Source organism: Crocuta crocuta, unplaced genomic scaffold, assembly GCF_008692635.1.
Source record: "Crocuta crocuta isolate KB4526 unplaced genomic scaffold, BGI_CrCroc_1.0 scaffold229, whole genome shotgun sequence".
Taxonomy (NCBI): domain Eukaryota; kingdom Metazoa; phylum Chordata; class Mammalia; order Carnivora; family Hyaenidae; genus Crocuta; species Crocuta crocuta.
In genome coordinates this window covers 2,032,750-2,060,019 of record NW_027536464.1, presented here as the reverse complement: position 1 = coordinate 2,060,019, position 27,270 = coordinate 2,032,750, and the positions used below count along the sequence as shown (strand labels likewise).

The 27,270-nt window shown below is 44.5% G+C and overlaps 1 protein-coding gene across 1 annotated transcript in view; it reads left to right on the top strand.

Moving 5' to 3' along the window:
- MREG (melanoregulin) overlaps nt 1-27,270 on the top strand; it is a 55,199-nt gene that overhangs the window by 12,881 nt on the left and 15,048 nt on the right. Inside the window, exon 2 of the mRNA XM_077748578.1 lies at nt 4,679-4,838. Within this exon, the coding sequence (XP_077604704.1) occupies nt 4,746-4,838 (93 nt within the window). The 5' untranslated portion in view covers nt 4,679-4,745. The remainder of the gene's footprint in view (nt 1-4,678; nt 4,839-27,270) is intronic.

The window sequence follows — 27,270 nt, the reverse complement described above, 5'->3', positions numbered from 1 at the left end:
ATACAAATGAAACAGGGAACAAATAAAAGAGCTGTTTCAGGAAAGTACTGGGGTTTCGTGGCCCGAGAGGGACGTGTACCATGGCGTCAGCAGCCTCGGCTGCAGCTTCGGGGTGCCCCTGGGGTCTGGATGCCTGGAGGAGAGGCCCCAGGGGGATTTGCCGCTTTGTGCAGCCAGCACTTCACATGGGTAGTTGTTATCTGAGCTGCTCCATTTTTGAGTATATCCCCGGCGCAGCATTTGGATATCATGTCTGTGACATGTGCTGCTTGGAGCCACCCCACTGGGGACCTCATGCTGGGAGGACGCTGTTCAGCTGGCCGCCTGACCCACGGAAGTCAAGCAGCTCTGAAGTCTGGTCCCTGTGTGCAAAGCCGGGCAGTGCTACTTATCCTTCTGACCTCAGATGGTTGTGTAACAGGAGGGGTGAGACACGGAAGCCCTTGGGCGAAGCACTGTGTGATGCAGAGATGATGTGTCAGGGGCTGTAAAATCTGTTAGGCAGAAAGCAGTTGAAGACAGTGCCCTTGATGTTGTGGTCACCTCTCCGGTGTCTGCCTGCCCTCTGGAATTCCTCTCGGCCCGGCTTTCTGTCTTCCTTGGCTCTTACCTGCTCTTTCCAGTCACCCCGCTTTCCCTGCTTTTTCAGTCTAGCTATCCCTGTGAGACCTTTCCTTGCTCCCCAGGCTGCCGAGGTGATGGGAAGGCACGTGCATGTCTCCCTAGTCTAGGTGTCTGGCCCCGTCCTTGTTCCCAAGCCCAGATTCTGACCCCTCTCTGACTGCCCTGTGAGCTCAAGGTCAGCCTTGGCCTCCTCTGCGCCATCCCAGTTAAAGGCATCCCTGTCCCACGGCCGCTTTGACTCTCTCCTCGCTCCTCTGGGCTGCGGGCCACAAGGCACCAGGACTGCGATTGCCAGTCTCAGGTGCACCGCGGGGCGGCGTCCCGGGTCCGTCCCTGCCCTGTCTCTGCAGCCACACCATCGTGCATGTTCATCCCAACCAGTATTTCAGATGATGGGGACATATGTTTTTGTTCCCAAAGAGATTTCCTTGTATCCCTAACAAATGAGATTTAAATTGAGTGGCCCTTCTGGTTGTGGCTGGTTTATGGGCTTCTGTCTCTCTCTGCCAGGGGAGCCCTACCCATCCCCTGCTATATCCCTCCCCCCACAGCCGCCCACGGGCCCCCTGACGTAGGACCTCAAAGATCAGGCTGTGAACACCATGCCTACTGTCTCCAGACAGCCTCCTAAGCCATGTCCTTCTTCCTTCTTCCTCCAGAGTTATTTCTGAAACCCAGACCTGACAAGGCTCAAAATCCCCTTAATTGTTTCACAGTTCAGAGAACAAAGTCCGAGCCCCAGCACTGTCATCAACCTGGCACCAAATGACTTTTTCTTCTTCCTGTCCCTACGTTTCCCTGTGTGCGTGCACTGCGTGGCCGAGTCACACAGGGATGCTGGAAGTCCCCTAGCCCCGTGGGCACCGCAAGCCTCCCCGTGCCGCCTCTGCTGTTCCCTCTGCCAGGAATTCTTTTCCCTGGGCTTTGCCTCCTGGTGACACACCGTGCGTTCCTCAGGTCTGGGTTAGAGGTGGCCTTCGTGAAACCTTTCTTGAACTCCTGTCTACACAGGTTGTCACTCCTTCTCTGCTCCTACGACATTCTGTTTGTACGTTAAAATATTTAAATTTCAGGACTGATGGATGTGGCGGGGAGGGGGGATGGGCATGGAGGAGGGCACTTGTGGGAATGAGCACTGGGTGTTATATGGAAACCAATTTGACATTAAACTGTTTGTAAAAAAAATGTTTAAAAAATATTTAAATTTCACTTTTGCATTATGGTTACACTTAGGGCAGGGGCAGCGTCCTCTGGTTTCAAGTCCCCCTGAAGCACCCAGCCTAGCACGTTTGTTGAATAAACAACTGAAGGAAGAAGGGAGGGAGGGAGGGAGGGAGGAAGGAAGGAAGGAAGGAAGGAAGGAAGGAAGGAAGGAAGGAAGGAAGGAATCTGACATGCTCATTAAAGCCTGGGTGGTCAGGGCACTGAGACCCCATTTGCTTCCTCTTTTGTTGGCTCCTCGCTCTTGAGAAGAAGGACACTCTGCGTTTCAGCCTTTGCCGTGCCGGGCAGCCTGTGTGAAGGCAGGCAGCTCTGATAACAGTGTGGCCATGCTTGTCTGCTTCCCCGTAGGCTGCTCCTTTCCGGAATGCTCTAATCTCTGCCCAGTCCTAGCCCTTGCACTTCACCCTGCAGCTTGAGGGACTTAAGGATCCTCAGTGTGTCTCGGCCCTCTGTCCGCTGTGGATAGCTGGCTCCTGCTGGCCTTGGTTCCAAGATCCCATCCCAACTGTTGCTCCAGATTTTACAAGTGGGCCCTGGCCAGCTCTCCTAAGTCTGCGTCTCTGATTGGTAGGCTGACTCCCTCACTCCTGCTGCTGAACCCCGTTTTGCTGACTAGCACTTTGCTTCCTATTACAAGGTTTCCCCAGTGCCAGCTTCTGAGTAATCTAGAGCCCGATGCAAGGCTAAAACCCACGAACCATGAGATCATGACCTGAGCCGAAGTCGGACGCTTAACCGACTGAGCCACGCAGGCACCCCTCATACTTGTGTCATTCTCAACATTGACCTCCAGCCCGTCTGTCAGCTACTCCTACCCCTCCTTCCCAATGGGCTGTCTGCTTATCTGGGCGTCTTCTTCTGCTTCTCATTTCTCATTGTCTCACGTCACATGTGCAGGTGTGTTGGCCACCCCATGACCACAGGCCATTCTAGAGCTCTGCTCCAGAAAATGATGGCCCTCACCATCCACGTGAACAAGCCAGGGAACTCCTACCTTGTCCACCTTCCTGAGGAGTGTACTTTTCTTCACACCACTGTTCTAGTCTTCATACCTGTCATGTCTCACCTCAGTTACCTCACTTACATGGTAATGAATCCCCCAGATCCACTCTTGGCACTCGAAAGTGTTTTCCACACTTCTGCCAAAAAGGACTTTAAAGCTGTAATTCTACTCATGTCATATCACACCTTGCTTCAAGCCCTTCCACATCTTACCCTGCTTTTAGGAATAAAGACTATGTTTCTAGTCAATGTTAGAAAACACTGTGGCCAAACAACTTTGTGGCCAATGTTCTCTTTTCCTCTAATCCCTACACCCTGCTTCCTCCCACCCAGAGCCCGTGAATGTGTGGTTTCATTTGCCTAGAACTCTCTTCCCGTCTTTCAACTCAAAGCTCAAGCACCCCTTCTTTATGATGCCTACCTGGTGCTTTCTCCCCTTGCCTCTCAAGGCTCCCTGAACTCCCCCTTTATAGCACGTATCCCTGTCTTTCATTATATAGTCACCTGATCATTCATTAATATGTTCCCCTCCCTAGGCTCTAAGTGAGGTCCAAGGACCGGGATCATGTCTGTTTCACTCACAGTTTTACTGAGACCTGTGATTAACACGGAGTCGGTGCTTCATACATATAATTAGATGAGGGAAATAGCCCCAGCGTGACCCTACCTGTGCGTCCCACAGAGGCTAACCAGGGCCATGTACAAGCATGTCCTAAGTATGACTCTTTGCTGCTCACCTCCTCCATAAGCCCGAGCACGGTGACCACCTTGCGAAGGGTAAATCATAAAGCAAGCATACAAGATGGGGCCATTGAAATTCTTTTTTATTTTTATTTTTTTAAATATTTTTATTTATTTCTGAGAGAGAGAGAGAGGGAGAGAGAGAGAGAGAGCATGAGTAGGGGGGGTCAAAGAGAGAAGGAGACACAGAAACAGACTCCAGGCTCTGAGCTAGCTGTCAGCACAGAGCCCGACTCGGGCCTCGAACCCACAAACCATGATATCATGACCTGAGCTGAAGTCGGACGCTTAGCCGACTGAGCCACCCAGGCGCCCCAAGGACCATTGAAATTCTTACTCAGCATCCCACATTGTTTACTGAAAGTATTTGGATATACATATTTATTACTTCATTATCTTGTAAGGAGTTTGATAGACATTCCATGCCATGTGCTCTAAATTTACTGGGCTTCCTTGAAGTCAGGGCCAGTGAAAGGTTCACCTCTTCTTGTGAATTGTTTTCTTCTTTTAATCACATGAGAATTGTGTTCCCCCATTGGATTTCCCTTTTTGTTTTTGCTGCCTGGATATGCAGTCATAATTTCATGTTTATTGTAGTAAAATGACCTCTGCCCAGGTGTCTGGTCTCTTCTGTGCCATTTTTAAAAATTATTTATTTATTTATTTGTATTTATTTATTTATCACACATGTTGGGAAGGGGCAGGGAGAGAGGGAGAGAGAGAATCCCAAGCAGCCTCCATGCTGTCCATGAGGGGCCTAATTTGGAGCTCAAACTCACAAACCATCAGATCATGACCTGAGCTGAAATCAAAGCGTTGGATGCTTAACCAACTGAGCCACCCAAGCTTTGTTCTCTGCCAGTTCTAAAGTGATTTTTAAAATTGTTCTGTTGTGCTGTGCTTAATTATTCAATAAAATAATTCAGACCTTGTTATTAGAAATATATGTATTTGTATATTATGTTTTATATGGTATATAGTGTATATTATATATTTTATAATATGTTACATACATGTGATGCATATATTATATATATTACATCCATAACAAAATGCTCATAGCCCTTTTTTTTTTTAAACACCACAGTGGTAGCAATCCATATTCTTCCTTTGGGGCAACCCTGGTGAGAGATGATGAAAAGAATTTGTGGAGCATGCCTCATGATGTGTCCCACACAGAGGCAGACGACGATCGGATCCTGTACAATTTGATAGTCGTTCGAAATCAGCAGGCCAAAGATTCAGAGGTAAGCAAGCACTTTTCGAGATCTTGCTGTGTGCAGATGACAATGGCTGGTAGCAAATAGCAGTGCATGAGAAGGCCGACTGGGAGTAAAGAAAAGAAGGAAAAGGGAGATGTTGGAATGAGGGCAGGTATTTTAGCAGCCTGTGGTTGCTAAGTATAGCTGGTCCTGGTAGACCGGCTCGATAAACAGATAAGACTGACTTCCAGTTATTACCTCACTGATGCAAGGGTTACAGAAACTGCAAGGCAGTGCTGCTGAAGGTGTTGAAGACAGTTTATCGTCTTGCGTGGCCTGACCGGTGTTTCTGTCATTTTTCTGGTGGTATAGCAAGCCACAGCTAGAAGATTCAGACTGACGTGGAAGGGTGTTTTGTGTTATCACGAATGGTGAATCGGTGGGACCTGAAATCGTTTTATTTCTTTTTTCTGTTTATTATCGCTTCTTAAATTGTGTCTATTGATTAAATGGCAGCGTATCGTAATTTTTGTGATGAGGCATGAAATGCATCTATTTTTTTTTTTTTTTTTTGGTAGTAGTAGTGCTTAAAATTATTAATTCTTCAGAGCAGTGTTAGGGTTTTAGAGAAAAAGAACAGAAAGTGCAGCCACTCCCTCCATGGGCCACTTCCCCCATTATTAAGGTCTTGCACTGCGGGGCTGGGGTACATTGGTTATAGCCAGGACTGACACATTATTATTAGCGTAAGTCCACAGTAGGCATCAGGGTTCACTGCGTGGTATGCATTCTAAGGGTTCTGACACATGGATGATGGCAGGTGCTGGAAACACTCCTAATGAACTCTTATCCCCAGTTCCTGGTACAGAAATACTAGAATATTGAAAAGGAGAGAACTCTAATAGGTTAAGACACCAGAGGGGATCATGTTTTATTTTCTTATTAGAGTACTGTACATAAATACAATATAATATAGTGTTGGGGATGTCATTTTCCACATGGTACTACCTAGGTTTGCTCTAAATTCTGTGTTCATCAGATAGTTCTGAGTAGATACCTGTATCAGCTATAGACCTGCATGTTTTACTTTGTATCTTATAGTAACTAAGAGTAGGGACATTGCAGACCACAGGCTCTCTGGCTCTGAAATCAAGTACCAGAGAGTGTGTATGTGTGTTGTTGGGGACCGGTGGCCTGAGGTGGGGGGTGGTGGTGGTCATCTGTTCCTTACCTAGATTTCTTTATTTTTGCTAATTAATTGCTAACTATTTTCCTCCCAAAGCATGCATTAGCAGGAAGTGATAACTTTTAGAAGTTCCATGTGACCTTTTATTCTGGTGCAGCTTGGATAGCTTTGGAGGGTTAGAAGTGACTGTGGAGGTGGGGATTGCAAGGTGGGGGCCCGCTGACAGTTGCCCCTGGTTTTTGACGCCTGGGGGAAGGGTGGGCATGGAGAGTCAGCAGTAGCTGTTGATGAGAGTCCTTTCTTGGGTATGGAGAGAGGACAGCCTCTGCTGGACATCTGCCACAGGGTTTAACTCGGGCCTCGCGTCCCGTGAGGGGTATGTTCCACGCTGTCCCTGGCGTCCCCTGTCCCTGGCACAATTCGCTCCTCTGCTAGTAACACCGAAAGCACATCCTAAAGCCACTCGGGCCAAGCACAGCCGCTGGGCTGCCCTCCTTGAGCACATGGACAGGAATGCATGGCCCTGCTTTCCCCTGAGGAGAAGGGCCAACCCCAGCTCCGCCGAACTGGGCTGACCAGCTGGGGTTTCTCTCTGCTGGTGAGAAAGCCCTTCTGCCCGCACCATGCCCAACGCTGGTAACCGCAACAGGGCTGTGATACACGGCGCACCCCTCTCTCTCCAGGGCCCCACGCACGTGCGAACAGGGCCGGAAGGGGTGTTTGGAGCTGAGCCCGGCAGCCCTCCATGGAGGAGCTCCTGCCTCTCTGCTCCTGTTTGTCCTTACTGTTGGAAGGCCAGGGCGCAAAGCAACACAAGCTGCAAAATACTGTGGAAAAGCACAGCTTCCCAAGTGGCCCATTGCATCATCTCTGCGCCACTCTCGGCTCTGTGCGGAGGGCCGTGCAAGAGGCCTTTTCTTCCCCTCGCCTGAGAGCTGGAGTCAGGCTCAACTCTGCAGGGACTCTGTACCTGAGGCAGCAGTCAAGTAAATAATACACAGATGTGATGATAACCTCACACGAAATTATTTGAAATATCTCCGCTCATGGTGCTTCCTTTTTTACTTGTAAAATATATATACGTACACAAGGTATATATGTATATATTATATATAAAATATGTACATATCTGTGCTCGTGGTGCTTCCTTTTTTAAGTGTAAAATATGTGTATATGTTTGTACACACATGCAAGGTATATATGTTATATATAAAATAAACATCTATCTGTGTTCATAGTCCTTCCTTTTTATAAGTGTAAAATATATATATGGTATATATATTATATATACATTATATACATATTTTATATGTAATCATATTTATATGTATTAATTTATATATTATATATGTCTATGTAATATGTACACATGGTTAAAAAAAGTTTCTCATATTTTCTTCCAAAAATTTGAAATGTACATAAAAGCATATATTAATATGTCTATTCTTCCCCCCACATTACATACCGTTCCTCACCTTGCTTTCTTCTACTTAATAATATATTTTAGACATGGATCCATTTCAGGATGCTCTAGGTTTATGTCCTTGCTGTGGGGGAGGGGTCCCTAGTATTCTCCTGCCTAGATTTGCCATCATTTATTCAACCAGGCTCTTATTAATGTTCACCTTGATTCAGTGTATTGAGGCAGTGCTGCTGTGGATATCCGTATATACTCGCATGGCCCTTGATGATTTTTGGGGAGTAGAATTGCTGGGTCAAAGAGGGTGTGCATTTTAAATGTTGGAATTGCCACGGCGGTGCCTCCACCTTGAAGGAATGTAGGAGAAGGAGCTGGAGGCTGCAGAATTGAGGAGCGTTGGGGGGCCATCGAGTGGCTGAGTCTGTTGGGCATCTGACTTTGACTTCCGCTCAGGTCATGATCTCATAGTTTGTGAGTTCAGACCCATCATCGGGCTCTGTGCTAACAGCTCAGATCTTGGAGCCTGTTTCAGATTCTGGGTCTCCCTCTCTCTTTGCCCCTCCCCCGCTTACACTCTGTCTCTCAAAAATAAACATTAAAAATTTTTTAAAAATAAAAGAAGAGCAGGGCGCCTGGGTGGCTTAGTTGGTTAAGTGTCCGACTTTCGCTTAGGTCATGATCTCACGGTTCGTGGGTTCCAGCCCCGCGTCGGGCTCTGTGCTGACTGCCAGCTCGGAGCCTGGAGTCTGTTTCTCAGTCTGTGACTCCCTCTCTCTCTGACCCTCCCCTGCTCGCCCTGTCTCTCTCTCTCTCTCCTAGAAATAAATAAAACATTAAAAAAAATTTTTTTAAAAATAAATAAAAGAAAAGCATTGGAAGCTCACGCTGTGTGTAAGGAGAGCAGCTCCTGGGCCTCCAGGGAGCTGTTGGCCAGGCTGAAAATGTGGATCTGGATGTGCCGGAGCTTTTGGTTTTTAAGGGGAGCTGAAAATCCAGATTTACATATAAAATGTCCAGATTTTTAAATAAAAAACATGTCAGCTAGCAAAATATGTTTATGGGCTACAAATGCGTAGGGAACGTTAACAACAAGGATGACTACTACACATTATTATTGTTATGTTGTCTAGTACGAGTGAAACATGAATCCATCGTTGATTAAGTAGGTGGAAGTGGGAAACCCCTGGGCTTGTGTTTTAAGTTTTGAATAAGTTCCTTGTTTATTGTGGTTGCTTATTTTCTTTTTCACGAAGAATGAAACTAGTACAATGTTAATAAAACAGAAGATTTTAATTTTGAAGGAAAAACAAAAATTTTTTAAAGTTTATTTATTTTGAGAGAGAGAGAATGTGCAAGCAGGGGAGGGGCAGAGAGGGAGGGAGAGAGGGAATCCCAAGCAGGCTTTGTGCTGGCAGTGCAGAGCCCAGTGGAGGGCTCAAACTCCTGAACTGTGAGATCATGACCTAAGCTGAAATCAAGAGTCAGACGCTTGACCCATTGAGTCACCCAATGGAGAAAAATTTTCTAAAAGAAAACGAATTCTACCTACTAAGGTATAAGGAGCCCTAGGGATGCCAGCATGATACAATTTAGAAGCTCAAACAAGGTATTAAGGGAAACTGAACATTATGTTTTCCCTTGAGTGACAGTAGCCTACTGGAAATGTCCATATTTGGAATTCTCTGAAAAATGAAAAGTAATTTCAAAACAGCGTGTGTACTACCTCCATCCTCCTAGTTGAGGAAATGCTGCAAATTGTTAAGGCTAAATTTTCAGCCTTTTCCCAAAATGAAAACAAAAATCAGAAAAGAAGTACGTGCAGAGCAAATAATGAAGCAAAAGCATGAACTTAAAAAGACTTGCATGGACAGAAAATGTAAAAGTAACGTTATTGCAATCCAATAGAATGCACTTTCATTTGCAGAAGCTTCAAAAGCTGATTGGAAACAGACTTTCAGTAGAAGAAATGATGCATCTCCAACCTCTAAGCAGTGGAACACTTACTGCTCTTGAATTTGAATGATGCTGTAAAATACTTTATGTTTGGGAACAGGGCCACTAACTCAGTATCATTATGCTTATTCTTGTTAAACTAATTGTATTTCACGTAGTGCCCCCAGTTCTAGGGACTATAATGATGGTTTATGAAATTTCAATGCCTCTTTTCTATTTATTTGTATAAATAATTTTAATCATTGTGATCGTGTCCTCCAAGATATTAATAATAATAATGAAAACGGTACCAAGTACTGTTCAACCCCTTTACATGTATTAACCATGTCCTCTTCACAACAACTCAGGGAGGCAGGTACTGTCGCTGTCGCCGTTGATTTTGGAAGCAGCCTGTCCAAGGCCACCTAGCCAAAAGTGTAAAGCCGAGATTTGAATCTTGGCTTCGCAAATCCAGAGACATCATTTGTAACGAGCACCGTGACTGAAATTGTGGGAGAGGAATAGGCATTGCCTGTAATTCCATGTAGACGTCAAAATGGGTGAGCCTCATCTGGGCAAAGCCTCTTTCTGTGACTTGTTGGTGCCAGAGGAGTGAACAGCAGCCGCAGATCAGTGGGATGAGAGCTGTGTTGAGTCTGAGGATCATGACTTACTTAGTTATAATGTTGCACGCCTTTCCCAGGGGATACTGATCCGTGCTGATGGCAGTAGTTGGGGCTTCTGTCCCAGGCTTCTCTTATTAGCTCCAAGATGTTTTCTCTTGTTCCCTTCCATCCCTTCTCCACTTTGTTTAGTGTTCTGACTTAGGTTCTTTGGGGTCCTTTCTTTTTTTTATGTTTATTTATTTTTGAGACAGAGACAGACAAAGCTGGGGAGGGTCAGAGAGAGAGGGAGACACAGAATCTGACACAGGCTCCAAGCTCTGAGCTTTCAGCACAGAGCCTGACGTGGGGCTCAAACCCACAGACTGCGAGATCATGACCTGAGCCGAAATCGTCCGCTTCACCAATTGAGCCACCCAGGCGCCCCCTTTGAGGTCCCTTCTGATGGTTTAGTAGCAGTCAACATTTTTACTCTGCTAAAAAAGACTTACCTGTTTGTTTACAAAAATAAACACTAAAAGCCAGATCGTTCTTCTGAACACTTTTCAGCACTATTTTGGCTCAAAATTGGTAATATTTATTTGGTGTAATCAGTGATAGAAATTCTATGCCTATTTAAAAAAATTTTTTGGGGGGGGGGAGCGCCTGGGTAGCTCAGTCAGTTGAGCGTCTGACTTCGGCTCAGGTCATGATCTCATGGTTCGTGGGTTCAAGCCCTACGTCGGGCTCTGGGCTGAAAGCTCAGAGCCTGGAGCCTGTGTTTGGATGCTGGGTCTCCCTCTCTCTCTGACCCTCCCATGCTCATGCTGTCTCTATCTCTCTCTCAGAAATAAATAAAACATTGAAAGAAATTTTAAAAAATAATAAAAATTAAAAAAAATTTTTTTTAACATTTATTCATTTTTGAGAGTATAAGTGGGGGAGGGAGATCATGGAGAGCATGATCAGGTCATGGAGATCATGACCTGAGCCAAACTCAGACGTTTAATTGACTGAGTCACCCAGGCGCTTCTCTATGCTGATTTTAAAGCTTTTAAGTCATGACGTGTTCAGAAATGTATGTCATTCTCATGACCAGTGACTGCCTCCCTGTCACTGAGCAAGGCAGTATTTATACACCATCAGTAGAATGCATGTGAAGATCAGATGCTTGTGTGACTATAGTGATCCTGTAATTATTTTCTGTCTTTCCTATGTCCCTCACCTCTCAACTCAGTATGAGAACTAACTGGTTGATACTTCTGTTAAGCTAGAGTTTCTACTTTCCTCATAAAACATGCACTTCCAGGTTCACAGCTATTCTTAGGTCAATGTGATGGGTGTGTATGTGAGGGAAGCTGATTGGTTGTTCATGCAAAGTTCACAGACTTTCAGTACCATGGGTGGTGTCACTGCTGCGCGAGATCTAGTGATCAGCTTTGCAAGTTTTGAACTTAAATTTTTCAGGGCACGTAGAGCTATATGAACATAGAGAGGGCATTAGAGTTCTTTGGAGAAAAGAAACAACAGGATCTGTCTCTATCTATCTATCTATCTATCTATCTATCTATCTATCGAGAGATATTTATCTTAAGGAAATGGCTCACAGTTGTGAAGGCTTGGTGAATCCAAAAGCTGATGAGGGAGGCTGGCAGGCTGGAGACTCAGGGAAGAGTTGCAGTTCACGTCCAAAAGCAGTTTGCCTTCTTGCACAGAGATTATCCTTTGTTCTGTTAAAGCCTTCAAGTGTTTGGTTAGGGTCCATCCATTTTATGAAGGGTAATCTGCTTTACTCAGAGTACACCAATTAAAATATTAATCTCATCCGCAAAATACCTTTACAGAAACATCCGGAATAATGTTTGACCAAATATCTGGGTATTGTGGCCTAGTCAAGTTGACATATAAAATTAACCATTCCAGGGGGTTTTACTCACAGTAACCAAATTCACAAGAGACAATGTTGTTGTATAAACCCAAATACATATAACCATTTGGTGGGCTATAAATTTGATGGGTCAGTGTAGTCTCTCCCCTATAAAGAAATCTGTTAGGGAAATCAGTGACCAGTTGGGAAGGTAGACTGGTGAAAAGAAATCATGGCAAGTGACATTTACAGGGCACTTACTGTGTACCAGGTTCTGCTCTAAGTATGTTTCATATACTGTGTTCACTACCATTGTCCTCCAGATGTGATGATGATTACCTGGTACTTTCATCTCTAGTATAAAATTGTGTGCGTAATTTGGTTAGACATCTTTCCCTTGATGGTAGTAGATAGATATTTCTGCGCATCGCAGAATGAATAGTGAATAGTAGCCTCAGGCACTGGACACAGACACAGATTTGGGAGGGCAGACAGCAGAATGTGGAATCAAGAGAAATCTAGAATAATGTAATACTGGATGAATCTGGGGCTCTGAGAGCAAAGGAAGTGTTTCAAATAAAGGTTCAACTTGATGAAGAGGTTAGGCAGGTACCCAAACAGAGTCAGCAGATTAAGAATAGAAAGCAGGGATCTCTAGATGTTGTAGAGAATGAAGCACACAGATTACTGCAAATAGAGCTGAAGGCACTGCCAAGTCTCAGTGAGTCCTACTAACTCATTTTCTCCCACGAGACCTCTTGACCATTTTCTCAATCAAGTACTGATATCGTCCCTGCTGCCCATAGTTAGCAACACTTGTGCAGTTGAAGTCTTAACTCATTTTCTTGGTTTATTATTTAATACATAATGCTGCCCTGAGGGCACAGAAAGCAGTGGGGCTGTTGAGCTTTGAGGAATCTTTGCCCAAATAGCCTACGGCAGCATTCAGCAAAGACCTACATTTTTCTCTCGGCCGAGACACAAGAGAGCCCACGGGAAGTGATTGCCCCAGAATGGTATCCCTTGTGATCGAAATAGTGCCTCTGCTTCCTCATTTGTCATTTTGGCTACATTTCACCAGCTTGCAAGTCTTTTTAAGGTGGAATAGCCTAAATATTGAATCTAAATTAAATCAGGGTGCTTGGCAGTCTCTCTGTTGGCGATCCATCCTATGGCTATTCTCACACTGTTAAACAGATATGTGTTCTTTGTAGGATTGTTTTGAAAAAAAAAAAAAAAGTAAAAAGCTGGACATAAAATATCCAGTGAAAGTGCTAGTTAAAATCATGAGGTAGGATTTATAGGTACTGACTTCGAAAGGTAGTTAGGATCTACTGCTTAGTGGGTATGCATAATATCATCCCCTTTGTATTAAAGCTAATGCTAATAGAGAGTAGTGAAATTTCTGGAATAGTACCTGTAAGCTTGTTAGTCATAGTGACCCCTGGGGAGGAGAAGCGGATGCAGGATGTTTTCCTTTAACTTCATGGAAATGTGTACTGCCTGAAAACAATTTTAGATCATATGCATGTATTCATGTATATATACCCCGTGTAAAAGAATTATTTCACAGCACACTTTTGGTGGCTGCTTCTCTGGGTCTTTCCAAACTGTTTTGTTTGTTGTATTGAGGGTGTGCTGGAAAAAAAGGAAGGGGAGGGTGGTGGGGGGAGAGAGAAGGAGAGTTAATTTAGGAGGAGCTGGAGCACGCTTGGAGGAACCCCTGCGAAAACGGACTGAGGCAGAGAGTGCATGAAGCAATCAGTATGTATTTATCTTTTCAACGTTGTCAGATTCTTCTGCTAAATCAGGCTGTTTCTCTGAAGCGCCCTTCCCCTCCAACTGCCTGGTGCAGTTGGTAATTAACAGGGCTTTATTTTTGGCTTCTTCACCTCCTGCTTCCCCCTCAAATGTCAGCCCCCCAACCCCCGCTCCTTCCTTTGGTTGGCTTTGCTCATCTTAGAATAACTGAGCATGGCTCTTCATTGCACAGTGCCTGTGCGGGTCCTGGATCCTGGCACACGGGGACTTGATGTGAATGTGCTCGGCTGGGGAAGCTCAGGAACGATCCCGAAGGGCTCTCCTTAAGAACAGCTCCACTTGGGGCACCTGGGTGGCTCAGTCGGTTAAGCCTCCGACTTCGGCTCAGGTCATGATCTCACGGTTCATGGGTTCGAGCCCCGCGTTGGGCTCTCTGCTGACAGCTATCTCAGAGCCTGGAGCCTGTTTCAGATTCTGTGTATCCCTCTCTCTCTGACCCTCCCCTGTTCACACTGTCTCTCTCAGAAATAATTGAAAATATTAAAAAAAAAAAACAAAAAACAGCTCCACTTGCTTTCTGGTTTTGATTGAACTCAGTGGCGTTCTGGTGGGGGCCCAGACCTGCTGCTTTCTCACACTTAAAATCCCCAAAGTGTTCTGGAAGGAGACATCTTTTTCTTGTTATAAAACCACCCTTCTATCTGGGTGCCCCAGCCCGGCCACCTGGTTCTACTTGATCGTGCTATGTACAGCACAGGATGTAGCTGTGTGGATGGCTTTGTAACAGGAGGCAGGCCGCACTGCTCATGAAGACAAACCGCATACACCCTCTTGAAATACTTGTCCTGTTTAATTACAAATCAGGTGAGGGAAAGCCATGCCCAAGCTCTCATAACACGTTGTTGTTGTCATCGTCGTTATTCAAAAACTTAACGTGGAGCAAATTTCAATAGACCTGAGTCAAAATTAACCTCGTTCCTTCTTCCGTGAATAATACTTTGCAGTGGGAGGGAGGCCGCCAGCAGGTGGGAAATGTGCTCTGGGGCCGCAGTGTTGCCATTCTTGGCTTTGGCCTCAAGGTTTTCAAACGGAGAACCGAAGCTCCAGTGCCCTTGCTGATTAAGCAAGTGTTGAGGGAGGAGTGTAGCCGGAGGGAGTGGTTTGAACACCACCAGAGTTCTGCTCAGTAGTACAGCTGGGTGCACTCCAGTCTGTCTGAGCTGAGCTTTTTCTTTTCTTTTTTTTTTTTTGCCGGCCTTGGTGAATTTACCGAAAAGTTTTGAAACCAAGTACAAGTGGTGGTGATAAAACTCCATTGTAGTTGAGGTGTTACTAAACACAGACCATGCTTCATGACTGTGACCTCTCACCCATTCGCCCCGGCCTCTTTCCCAGCTGTTACCTACAATCTGGGGGTGCTCTGAGGGAGGTAGAAGGAGGGATGGCAACAGCTCGTAGGAAGAGAGAGCTTCCAACCAAGGACTGCTCAAGCAGGGCAACTATGTGTCCATTCAACTAACCATGGCAGCCTGCAAAAATTAATTCTAAAATGCCCTCTATCTTCTTATACCGTGTATGCTATTATCTGTCTAAAGGCAGTAAGATTTCAATATTTTATCTCATGGGAAATGACTATAGTACATACTTTTAAGCTGTTAACCCTTTTCCTCTCCAGGCTGAAGTCTGGAGGGGAAAGGTAATGTGTCAGGATGAAATGGACCATTTTAACTAGGACTAAGATGTTCAGGGGCATATTTGTTTATTTTATTTTATTTTATTGTTTTATATAGCTCAGCATCAAGTTTTATTTTATTTTTTATTAAAAATTTTTTATTTTTTAATTTACATCCAAGTTAGTTAGCATATAGTCCAACAATGATTTCAGGAGGAGATTCCTTAATGCCCCTCACCCATTTAGCGCATCCCTCTCCCACAACCCCTCCAGCAACCCTCTGTTTGTTCTCCATATTTAAGAGTCTCTTATGTTTTGTCCCCCTCCTGGTTTTTATATTATTTTTGCTTCCCTTCCTTTATGTTCATCTGTTTTGTATCTTAAATTCCTCATATAAGTGAATCATATGATATTTGTCTTTCTCTGGCTAATTTCATTTAGCATGATACTCTCCAGTTCCATTTACATAGTTGTAAATGGCAAGATTTCATTCTTTTTGATTGCTGAGTAATACTCCACTGTGTATATATATATATATATATATATTATATACACACACACACACACACACATACACACAACATATACAACATATATATATATGTACATATATATATACATGTTCTTCATTCATCTATCAGTGGACATTTGGACCCTTTCCATACTTTGGCTATTGTTGATAGTGCTGCTATGAACATTGAGGTGCATGTGTTCTTTCGAAACAGCACACCTGTATCCCTTGGATAAATACCTAGTAGTACAATTGCTGGGTCGTGGGTAGTTCTATTTTTAATTTTTTGAGGAACCTCCATACTGTTTTCCAGAGTGGCTGCACCGGTTTGCATTCCCACCAGGAGTCCAAAAGAGATCTCCTTTCTTGTATCCTCACCAACATATGTCATTGCCTGAGTTGTTAATTTTAGCCATTCTGACTGGAGTAAGGTGGTATCTCATAGTGGCTTTAATTTGTATTTCCCTGATGATGAGTGATATTCAGCATTTTTTTCATGTGGCTGTTGGCCATCTGGATGTCTTCTTTGGAAAAGTCTCTATTCATGTCTTCTGACAATTTCTTCACTGGATAGTTTGCTTTTTGGGCATTTTATTTGATAAATTCTTCATAGATTTTTGATACTAATCTTTTATCCATTATGTCATTTGCAAATATCTTCTCCCATTCTGCCAATTACTTTTTAGTTTTGCTGATCGTTTCCTTTGCTGTACAGAAGCTTTGTATTTTGAGGTCCCAATAGTTCATTTTTACTTTTGTTTCCCTTGCCTTTAGAGATGTGTTGAGTAAGAAGTTGCTGCGGCCAAGATCAAAGAGGTTTTTGTCTGCTTTTTCCTCTAGGATTTTGATGGCCTCTTGTCTTATGTTTAGGTCTTTTACCCATTAAAAATTTTTTAAAAAATATTTATTTATTTTTGGGAGAGAGAGCAGGAGAAGGGTGGGGAGCAGAGAGAGAGAGAGGGAGACACAGAATCCAAAGCAGGCTCCAGACTCTAAGCTGTCAGCACAGAGACTGACATGGGGCTTGAACCCATGAACCATGAGATCATGACCTGAGTCAAAGTTGGATACCCAACGAACTGAACCACCCAGGCGCCCCGAGGTCTTTCATCCATTTTGAGTTTATTTTTGTGTTTGGTGTAAGAAAGTGGTCCGGGTACATTTTTCTGCATGTCGCTGTCCAGTTTTCCCAGTACCATTTGCTGAAGAGACTGTCTTTATTCCATTGGATACTCTTTCCTGCTTTGTCAAAGATTAGTTGGCCATATGTTTGTGGGTCCATTTCTGGATTCTCTATTCTGTTCCACTGATCTAAATGTCTGTTTTTGTGCCAGTACCATACTGTCTCGATGATTACAGCTTTGTAATACAGCCTGAAGTCCGGGATTGTGATGCCTCCAGCTTTGGTTCTTTTTCAAGATTGCTTTGGCTATTCGGGGTCTTTTGTGGTTCCATACACATTTTAGGATTGTTGATTCTAGCTCTGTGAAGAATGCTCATGTTATTTTAATAGGGGTTGCTTCAGGGGTATATTTGTGACCAGCAGAATGGACAACCTTCACATGCCAAACCCTTCCCTGCCCTCTGGGACCCTCTATACTTCCAGAGGCCCCTCTAAGATTCTCATGTTATCCTCTGGCTGCACCCCTGGGGTTGGCTCCCCACCAGGCCAGGCTCTCCCCTGCTGAGTATCTTATAACTAACATTTTTTTTCTCCCCTCTTTCCACCCAGTTAGACATCCATTTACTCTGTGTAGGCTCAGCTCAGTTAGAAGTTGAAAAGAAACATATATTAGAAGAAAGCCAGAGGATTTCAGTGGAGAGTGTGAATGATGTGAAAGAGAAGTTTGGGAAGCCAAACTCACCACAATTTGTGAAGATGAGGAAGAAGAGGGGTTTTCTGAGCAGAGGTCAACTCAGCTCAGTGCTTTTTCATGGGGCTTCCCATGAAAAATGACATGTCCATGCACATTGTCACTGTGGTCTGTGGTCTTTCCAGAATTGGTGTTGGAACAGCCTCACTACCTTGGCAATGCTGCCCGAGGCTTGAGATGCAGGATCCCTGGGGTAGGGACAGATCCTTCATGAGGACACCAGGGGTGGAGGCCAAGGCACCAGAGGAGCCAAGATGGCTTTGTGTCCCAAAGGATTTTGTAGGATGCAGGCAGGGGCTGACTTGTTAGAGGGGCAAACCCTGGCGTGAATTGGCAGGCAGCATGGAGCGCATTTCTGGGTTGCACAAAAATGTGGGTAACCAACCGGAGGTGCAGGGGCGTCCTTGCCGCCCGATTGGTGTTTGGTGAGGCGGGGCATCTGGGAAACGATCTCTGTCTAGCTGGCAGATCCTTGGCTGATGCCGAAACACTGACGCCCTTCATACTGCTTGCTCCACCTGTTCCTCCGCCCTAGTTTTGAAAGGTGTTTTCTTCTCTTGTTTCTCCTGCTTCCAAATCCCTCTGACTCTGCTTCCAGTCACCGAAAGCATAGAACAGGGCTGTGCAAAACAACCGGTAAGGGAAGCAAGCAGGCCTCTGCGCGTCTCATCCATCCCCTTATTCCCTTTGCTTGTTCCAGATATTCTCACATCTCTCTGTGGCTTGTTATGTAACATTTTATTTTTTTTTTATTTAAAAAAATTTTTAAGTTTATTTATTTATTTTGGGAGATAAGGGCAGAGAGAGAGGGAGATAGAGAATCCTAAGCAGGCTCTGAGCTGTCAGTGCAGAGTCTGACACAGGGCTCAAAGTCACAAACTGTGAGGTCATGATCTGAGCCAAAATTAAGAGTCGGACGCTTAACCAACTGAGCCATCCAGGTGCCCGGGCAGCTCACTTTAACATTTTAATCCATGATGGTAAAGAGTATTTATCTTTTTACCTATTTAAAAGTGACATTTAGGGGACAGAAAGCACCTTTGAGTATGTAGAAACTAGAAAGAACACGTACTGAAATGTTTTCAGAGCAATGATTTTCTACTGAATTCCTGCCTCCAAGGGTAGATAGCAGTTGACGTTTTATAAAATCATAGCAAATGTCCCCTTCTTACAAGGACGCCAGTCATATTGCATTAGGGCCCATCCCATCGACNTACCCTGCAACTTGGCTGAATGCTTAGATCAGTTCTAGTAGGCTTCTGGTGGAGTCTGTCGGGTTTCCCATCGACCTTAGTTTAACTTGATTACCTCTCTAAAGACTCAATCTCCAAATAGATCACAGTCTGAGGTATTAGGGGTTAGGACTCCAATATAGGAATTTGGAGGAGGATATACAATTCAACCCAAAATGGTAGGTACGCCATTGCTAGGGTTACATATAGTTGTTTCTTTTGCTGCTCAGATGTAGACTCGCTGGGCGTAGCAGTGAACAAAGGGTCTGCCCTCAGGCAGCTCACATTGTACTGAGGGAAGACTGACCACAGGTACACACAAAGTAGGTTGCGATGAGCACTTTGAAGAAAGAGAAGACGATCTGAGGAGACAGAAANCCTGAATGAGGTGAGGGAGAGAGCCTCATGGAGAATATTCCAGGCAGAGGGATGGTGGACACTAAGGTTTGGAGGCAGGAAGGAGCGTGGTACATTCCAGGGACAGTGAGGCCCCTGTGGCTGCAGCAGAGGGACACAGGGAAAGGACTCTGCGGTGGGCCACTGGGAAGCCCACAAGGACTGGACCAGGAATGCCCACTGGGCTAGGGCGAGGACTTTGAATTTTATTCTAAGAGGAAGGGGGAGAATTTTCTTATTAAACAAGTAAAAAATGCTTATTTTCCCTGTGCAAGATTTGTTCTTTCCCTATGGACCTGTTATTCCCAATCTGGGAAGCTCACATTCCTTGGGAATCCTGAGCAAGCCTGGCTTTCAATGTTGCAAGAGAATTCTCTGTGGGTCTCTTGATCTGTGCACGTGTTGTGAGTGGAGACACTGCCTGCCTTTCGTTCCAGACTGTTCTTTCAAGGGTGTTTACATAGTGAACAGCCCTGAGAGATGTGGGTAGTTGTCTCTCTGGAGCAAAGGGCAGGCAGGCTTACTGTTCATTATAAAAGATTCAGGGTGCGCCTGGGTGTCTCAGTTGGTTGGGCGTCCAACTTCGGCTCAGGTCATGATCTTGCGGTTTGTGAGTTCAAGCCTGGTGTCAGGCTCTGTGCTGACACTCGGAGCCTGGAGCCTGCTTTCTATTCTGTGTCTCCTCTCTTTGCCCCTCCCACACTCACGCTCTCTCTCTCAAAGATAAATTAACATTAAAAAATAATAAAATAAAAGATTCAGCTTCCCTCAGTGCAGGGCTCCTTTCCTGTACTAAAGACTACTGTGTGTACATGGATTATTTGACACTCTTCCCATTACTGCTTTGGAACTGGAGCTCAGAGAAACCACCATAAAAAGTGCTGGCCCGTTACTGCTGGGTCCTTTGTCACTTACCAGGAGTCTACTGGGGTTTTTGCCATATCTCATGCCACTCATGAAACTGTGGCAAGAGAACTCATCACTTTGTAAGGGAGTCCTATCTCAGATGCCTCACAGTTCTTGACGCCTTTAGAATAGCTTCTATGTTGGCCTCAAGGCTGAGAACTTGACCATGGGTCAATGCTTTGGTGTCTGTCTGTGGTTTTTAAACTTCTTAAAATAGAGTTGGAACTCTTCCCCACCAGGCCCTCCCCGCCGTGAAATCTACCAGAAAACTGATAAAGTTAAGACGTTCTGGGTGAAGATTTCCTCATTTCAGGTAGGCAACCCCCCTGCCGCTGCCTAGGCATCTTGGGAAAAGTCACTCGACATGATTTCAAAAACACTGTAGTTTTTGAAAAACTACAAAAACCCTTTAAAACTCAAATCTGGGGACACCTGGGTGGCTCAGTCTGTTGAGTGTCCAACTTTGACTCAGGTCATGATCTCATGATTTGTTGGTTCAAGCTCCACATCAGTCTCTGCTCTAACAAGCCTGCTTGGGATTCTGCTCTCTCCTCTCTTTCTGCCCCTCCCCTGCTTGTGATGTCTCCCTCTCTCAAAATAAATAAATAAATAAAAACCCCTCAAATCTGATCTCTGGAAGCAATAATACATTAATTCTTATCAGAGACTGATTGCTTTACATCTTAGCAAAAATTAACTTGCAGGTCATTAATATCATTAATCGATCAGCACAAATTACTTTTTCAAAGGAATGGGACTGAGGATATGGAGGGGGAAGGTTGGGAGAGAGGGGCACTGCTGCGTTTGGCCCTGGGCATCTGGGCAGGACTGAAGAGTAGTGGAGAGAGTGCTAGAAATGGGAAGTACAGGGGCGCCTGGGTGGCTCAGTCGGTTGAGCGTCTGACTTTGGCTCAGGTCATGATCTCATGGTTCGTGGGTTTGACCCCTGCGTTGGGCTCTGTGCTGACAGCTGGCTCAGAGCCTGGAGCCTGTTTCAGAGTCTGTATCTCCCTCTCTCTCTCTGCACCCCCCCNATGCTGTGTCTCTCAGAAATAAATAAAACATTAAAAAAAAAAAAAGAAATGGAAAGTACAGAGAGGGCAGTAGGCAAAATATAGTCACATTTGAACCTGCCCTTCATGACAGTCACTGTACTTGCCATCCCTCCGTCCTAGTGTGGAAAGGTCTTTCCTTTTTTACTTGGTCTTTACTTGGTTTTCTTGATCCTTACAATCCCTTCAACGTGCCCCACGAGCTCTGACCAGGCAGAGTTCTATGTAAGCTACCATTTGGAAAAAAGACTCTCCTGCCAGAACAAATTTGAGAGCTCAATGACCTCCCCCTGTCAGCCCGGGGGCTCTGGCAGTGGTTGTGAAAAAGGAAAGCAGATGCTCATTTCACAGGGCATGAAGAGGGGCATGGCACTACAGAAAGTTCCTGGGGTTCAGGCCCAACTCTGTCTCCTGACTGTATTGCTAATTTGCTGTGTGTGTGACCTCTGGCAGACCACACAACCTCTCTGGGCCAGTTGTTTTTTCATCTACCAGAGGCAGGTATGGAGGACAGGATCTCAAAATCCCCGTATTTAAAGGCCTGTGACTGTGGAGCAGTGATGTGGCTTTTAACTCAAGAAACATCAAGTGTTGCCTTCCTGCACTCCTGCATCTTAAGGAGCTAGACTTCATTCATGTCCTTTGAGCAAGATACATGCTTGCAAGGGGGGTTGGACATTTCTTTTCTTTTCTTTTCTTTTTTTAAGTTTTTTTTAATTTATTTTTTGGGAGGAGGGAAGGACAGACAAAGAGAAAGAGGGAGTGAGAAAATCCCAGGCAGGCTCCATGCTGCCAGAACAGAGCCCAACGTGGGGCTTGAACTTATGAACCACGAGATCATAACCCGAGGGGGTTGGACATTTCACAGAGTAGAACGGGCCGATTTGATTCTCCATGCCACATTTTCCTCTACGTTCTGGGCCAACGGCAGCGCTCACAGGTCAAATCCAGGTGTTTTGTTTTGTTTTGCCAAATCCAGTTTTATCAGAACACAAATATGTCCATTTGTTTGCATGTTGTCTTTGGCTGCTTTAGGGCTACAGCGACAAAGTGGCGTTAGTTGTGGCAGAGGCCTCATGTCTCGTAAACCCTAAAACACTTACTGTCTGCCCTGAGATCATGCAAGCTGTGCCTTTGGTTTGAGCACTCAGTAGGCTTTGCTCAAATGATTGTGTGAATTTAATTTTGCTTTTTTTAAAAGTTTATTTGTTTTTGAGAAAGGGAATGAGAGAGCAGGTGAGAGGGAGAGAGAGGGAGAGAGAATCACAGCATGGGGCTGGAACTCATGACCCTGAGATCATGACCTGAGCCAAAGTCAGGTTTAACTGACTGAGCCCCCCACGCAGGCACCCCTGTGTGGCTTTAATTTTTCATACAAAAAGGACGCATAACAAGCTCCCTTGAGGAAGGCTTCCTGTGACATCCCCCACCCTGCCCTGCTTTGGGAAACTTAGCAAGAGATCCTCTTTAGAAACAGAGAGACTCTTCTAGCCTTTTCGGTTATGGGTACAAGACACTTTTCATTTACTGATGATTTTCTTTTCCTTTTGAAAATGACTCTACAATGACCTATCTTGTAAGATTAGTCAAAATGTTAAGAAATGTACTGTGATTTCCAAACATGTTGAACGTGTAGTGGATTGGTGGCACACCACTCTTTTCCCTTCCCGTTCTGATTTCCACTGCAAGGAGTTGTGTTGGGGGCTTTGCCCGAGTTAGTGTAAGCCTGCCATGCTGATGACGAACCATGCAGATAATGAAGAAGGCAAGGTTTTGGCAACCGGAAATGGCAGCCGAGTTCAGGATTCACAAGGCAGCTTACTCATTGGCTTGGCATGGGTCATCCCTGGGTCTGTAATAGGCAGTAAAGACCGGGATAATTATAAACAGAAGCATTAACCATTCTGTTTCCAGGCGGTTACAGGACTGCTTCTGCCTGAGTGATTATTTTGCCCTCAGGCTGTGGCATCACATCACACATGAGGCTTTGTCAGAGTAGCCGAATGCTTGAGTCGGGGAGCCAGCCATGGAGGCCCAGCTGAAGGTTGGCGGGTAGTAAGAGGACGGCGGTGAATGGGAGGCTGGAGTTGTAAGGAAAGAAGTTGTATAAGGCGTGGACTGGAATAACAATTCCTAGGTGTGGCTGGGGCTGTGTTGTCATTGACAGGTGACAGAGGGAGTAAGCATCTTTTTCCTTTTGTGAAAGGGTCAGTATGACTCGGGTTATGTTCATGGGGCTGTAATATACTGGAGATGTGGTTGGTGTGATCAGGGCAGTGGTTTAGTTTGCAGTTCCAGTTCTTAAAAAGGAGATCAATAACTTAGAGGTCTAGAGTATACAGTGAAAATATGGAGAAATTAGAACTTTGGAGTCAAGTGATGGGGGCGGGGTGGGGTGAGCAAAACATAGATTGTCAAATCAGAGCCACACGGATCATAGATCTTACCCAGCCAGTATCAAGGTTTGCTAATACTTTCAAAGACATAGGCAATCCAGAGGATCAGATGGAACACAGAGGGTTCTAGTTCATTGAGAAAGTCACCCTAGGATGCCCTTCCCCCACAGGACATGTACCTCTGACTCGGAATACTAGATGAGTGTATATAAGGTTCACTGGGTTACCTCACATAGTGGAAAGCACTTAAATTGCGAAAGGGCTCCATTTTATATCCCTTCATTATTTGGTAGCATATGATTCCAGGGAGCCGTATCCCAAAGATGTTGGGTGTCTTGAGTCTAAGAAATGCTTTGGCCAGAGATATCCTGCTAAAGGCATTCTGTAGATAGTTTCTTCCGTCTAGTGGATATCATACCTCTAGTAACCAGGAGGTTCAGTTGATAAGGAACTTAGGGTCACCTATCAGGGTCACTAGTCTTTTTTTCTTTTTCTTAGGGGACTTACCCCTCCCCCAACACACACACACACACACACACACACACACACACACACACACAATTGAGTGAACAGATCACTGGCCAGCTGCTTTAACCCCTTCCTTCTGGAGGGCATGAAGACGAAAAGGACTGGTAAGTTTCAGTGCCAGGGAGAAATAAACAAACTGACAGCTTTCAAATAAAGAAATTATTTGTAGGGTCCCTTGTGATAAGGTATACAGGAAGAAAAATTATAAAAAGGTACCCCTACAGTAAGAAGTATTTGGGTTGAAAAAAAAGAAATGAGAAACTTTTGGATTTGCTTTTGCTTTCTAAAAAAGCAAATTATAACTTCCTGATTTCTCTGCTCCCTGGCTCCTCGCGCTGCCTGCCTCTCCCAGACAATCTCAACTCTGCTGGGGCTCCTTTGTCACGATACTTGCCCTTGTCCTCACTCTGTCCCCTGCTTTCTGTCTCTCTCATCCTCTTGAAAGCTGGCAGAGATCTTGGAAAATGCAGAGTAAATGCCCCGCAGAAGCAACTGTGTTTTCAGCTAAATACCGCAATACACACATACACACAGGAACTTGCAAATTTATCCACAGGACTTTCAATTTGACAGAAGTCATTGAGGTCATATGAGTTGAGTAGGGTCTGTGAGTTGCCATCCAGAACATAGTAAATACTTCTCTAAATAAATTCAAATGAGAATAGTACCCGTAACTAGAGTTTTTCATTTTTGAAGTAAGTAGAATTAGATGGACTTAACAAAGGAAGCTGTAAAAATAATCTTCCTTAGGTATTTTAAAGTTTCTGTTCTGATTATAAAAGAAGTATGTAACCATTGTGGAAAATTTGGAAAGCACAGGAGAAAAAAATCACCTATACATAATTTTCTCTGAGATAAATACTAGTATACTATTTTATTGCATTTTTCTTCTGTTTTTGAGACAATATATATGTGTATATATATACACACACACAAACACACATGTATATATTCTATACACACACATATTTATACAATACACATATATGTGCATGTATATATGCAAATGTACAATATATATTATGTATATAATTGTCTCAAAAATACATATTATGATAAATAAATATTCTGCCTTAACATTGATGACTCATGTATCTTAGGTCTTTTGTCTTTACCTTTTTGCATTTCCAATTAGTGCTTTCATGAGCATTATTTACATTGATATTTTTTGTATTTGAGATTATTTCCTTAGGACAGACTCTTGTAACTGCAATTCTTGGATTAAATATTTTACCCATTTTTATACATTTTGAAACATATTGCCAAATAGTTGTCACTGTTTGTGAAAAAATGACATCAATTTTATCTTTCAATTAAAAAAATGTTTTTAATGTTTATTTATTTTTAAGAAAGAGACAGAATGCGAGCGGGGGATGGGCAGAGAGAGAGACAGAATCCAAAGCAGTCTCCAGGCTCTGAGCTGTCAGCACAGAGCCTGACATGGGGCTTGAACTCAAGAACCCGCAAGATCATGACCTGAGCTGAGGTTGGATGCTCAACGGACTAAGCCACCCCGGAGCTCCTGTAACTCTCAATTTTAATGAAAGAGCCCCTTTCATCACACCTTTCTCAGCCTTAGGGATTCTAGTTTTATTTTTAATAGATAATTTAGCCAGACGACAGCAGCAACACCAAATTCACTGTTGTACTGAGAATTCTTAGAGAGCAGATGTTACTCCTGATTGATCCTTCTGTGAATTCTGTCTTGAAGTCTCTGTGTTCACTAGTGTGATTTTTCTTCTTATGTCAACCCCTAGCTATTTGTATCAAGCACTTTCCCCAGCATGTTGCTTACCTCTGTATTATTATTTTCTTTCCTTGCTGTGTAAAAGTTTTGGGTTTTTGTTTAGTCAAATGATATACTTTTCTGTTGTCTTGGACATTTGTAGGACATTTGTAGTAGGACATTTGTGTAGCTGTAGATATCAGTGAACTGAGATTATGGGTGGAAAGCACTTTGATAAACTGAAAAGACTCCTTAGCAATAAAAGGAGCAGACTGGCCACTCTCAGAGTGCTTACGACCTATGCATGGCTTCTGGCTGCCAAATTGGACAGCACAGGGCTGGATGCTGAAGGGTAGCTAGATCTCGCATGTCTTCTAGACTCTGGATTCAGACAACCCATCCTTAAATTTAAACTTGCCTCTGTCCTTGGATGAAGCAGCCTTCCTCAAGGGTACATGCTTTACGTCATTGCGTGAATTGGTTATTTCTGCCCTGCCAGAAATTGAAGTCCACTCATTATCCTTTGCTTTTAGGGACAGCAACTAATTGTCTCCCCTGCAGTGATGGGAGCAGCAGAACCCTGAGCTGGGTCCAGCTGGCTGATTAGGAATAACAGTGTCACATGCGAACTCCAGACCTTGATTCTTCCCACCAGCAGCATCAGCCAAATCACATCCGGAGTTTGGCCCTTCTCCTAACTCTGAAGCCGGAAGTGGGCTGGAACCCCCTGACATTAGGCAAAATTGACTTGAAATCTCATTGCTCAGGAGTCCAGTTCATTCCATGGCTTTGCTGGCTGACTTTGGCAGCAGGAGCTGTGAGTGAGCCTTTGGCTTAATCTGGTTAAAACCAGATAAAGAATTAGGTCAGGGGCCTCTGGCTGCAAATCAGTCTGATTCCAGAACTCCAGCAGAGCTGCGGCATAAAAATAAACAGGGAGAGTTGGAAAGGCGTTGCTTGGCATTTAAGTTTGGCTTGTTCTAGGTCAAAATTCTAGTTTTAGTTCTGGGTCAAAACACATGAGCATTGCAATGGGACAGCATTAGCAACCAGGGTAAGGATGTCCCTTTCCAAGGTGCTCCAAGCAGTAACTCCAGGATGGGTAATAGGGTTTTGAGTGGTTTATAGAGTCAGGCTGCCCAAACTGCCAGACCTTAGAAAAGGTTTGCTTTCCTATCTTTTAAGTATCAGAGCATCTGGGGTGTGGCCCCAGGGCCTAGTGGTCAGCGCAGCAGGCTGCTCCTAGACTGGCAGTATTGGGAACCCCGCTGAGGCCCAGCTTTCCCTGGGATTCAGAAGAAGGGCAAGTAGATAGCTCTGGAAGGTCATTAGGGAGGAGACCTAGATGCAAATCTGTAACAAACCCAGAAGTTTGTTTTTCTGTCACTGAAGAGGTGGACCTGATCAAACTTGGTG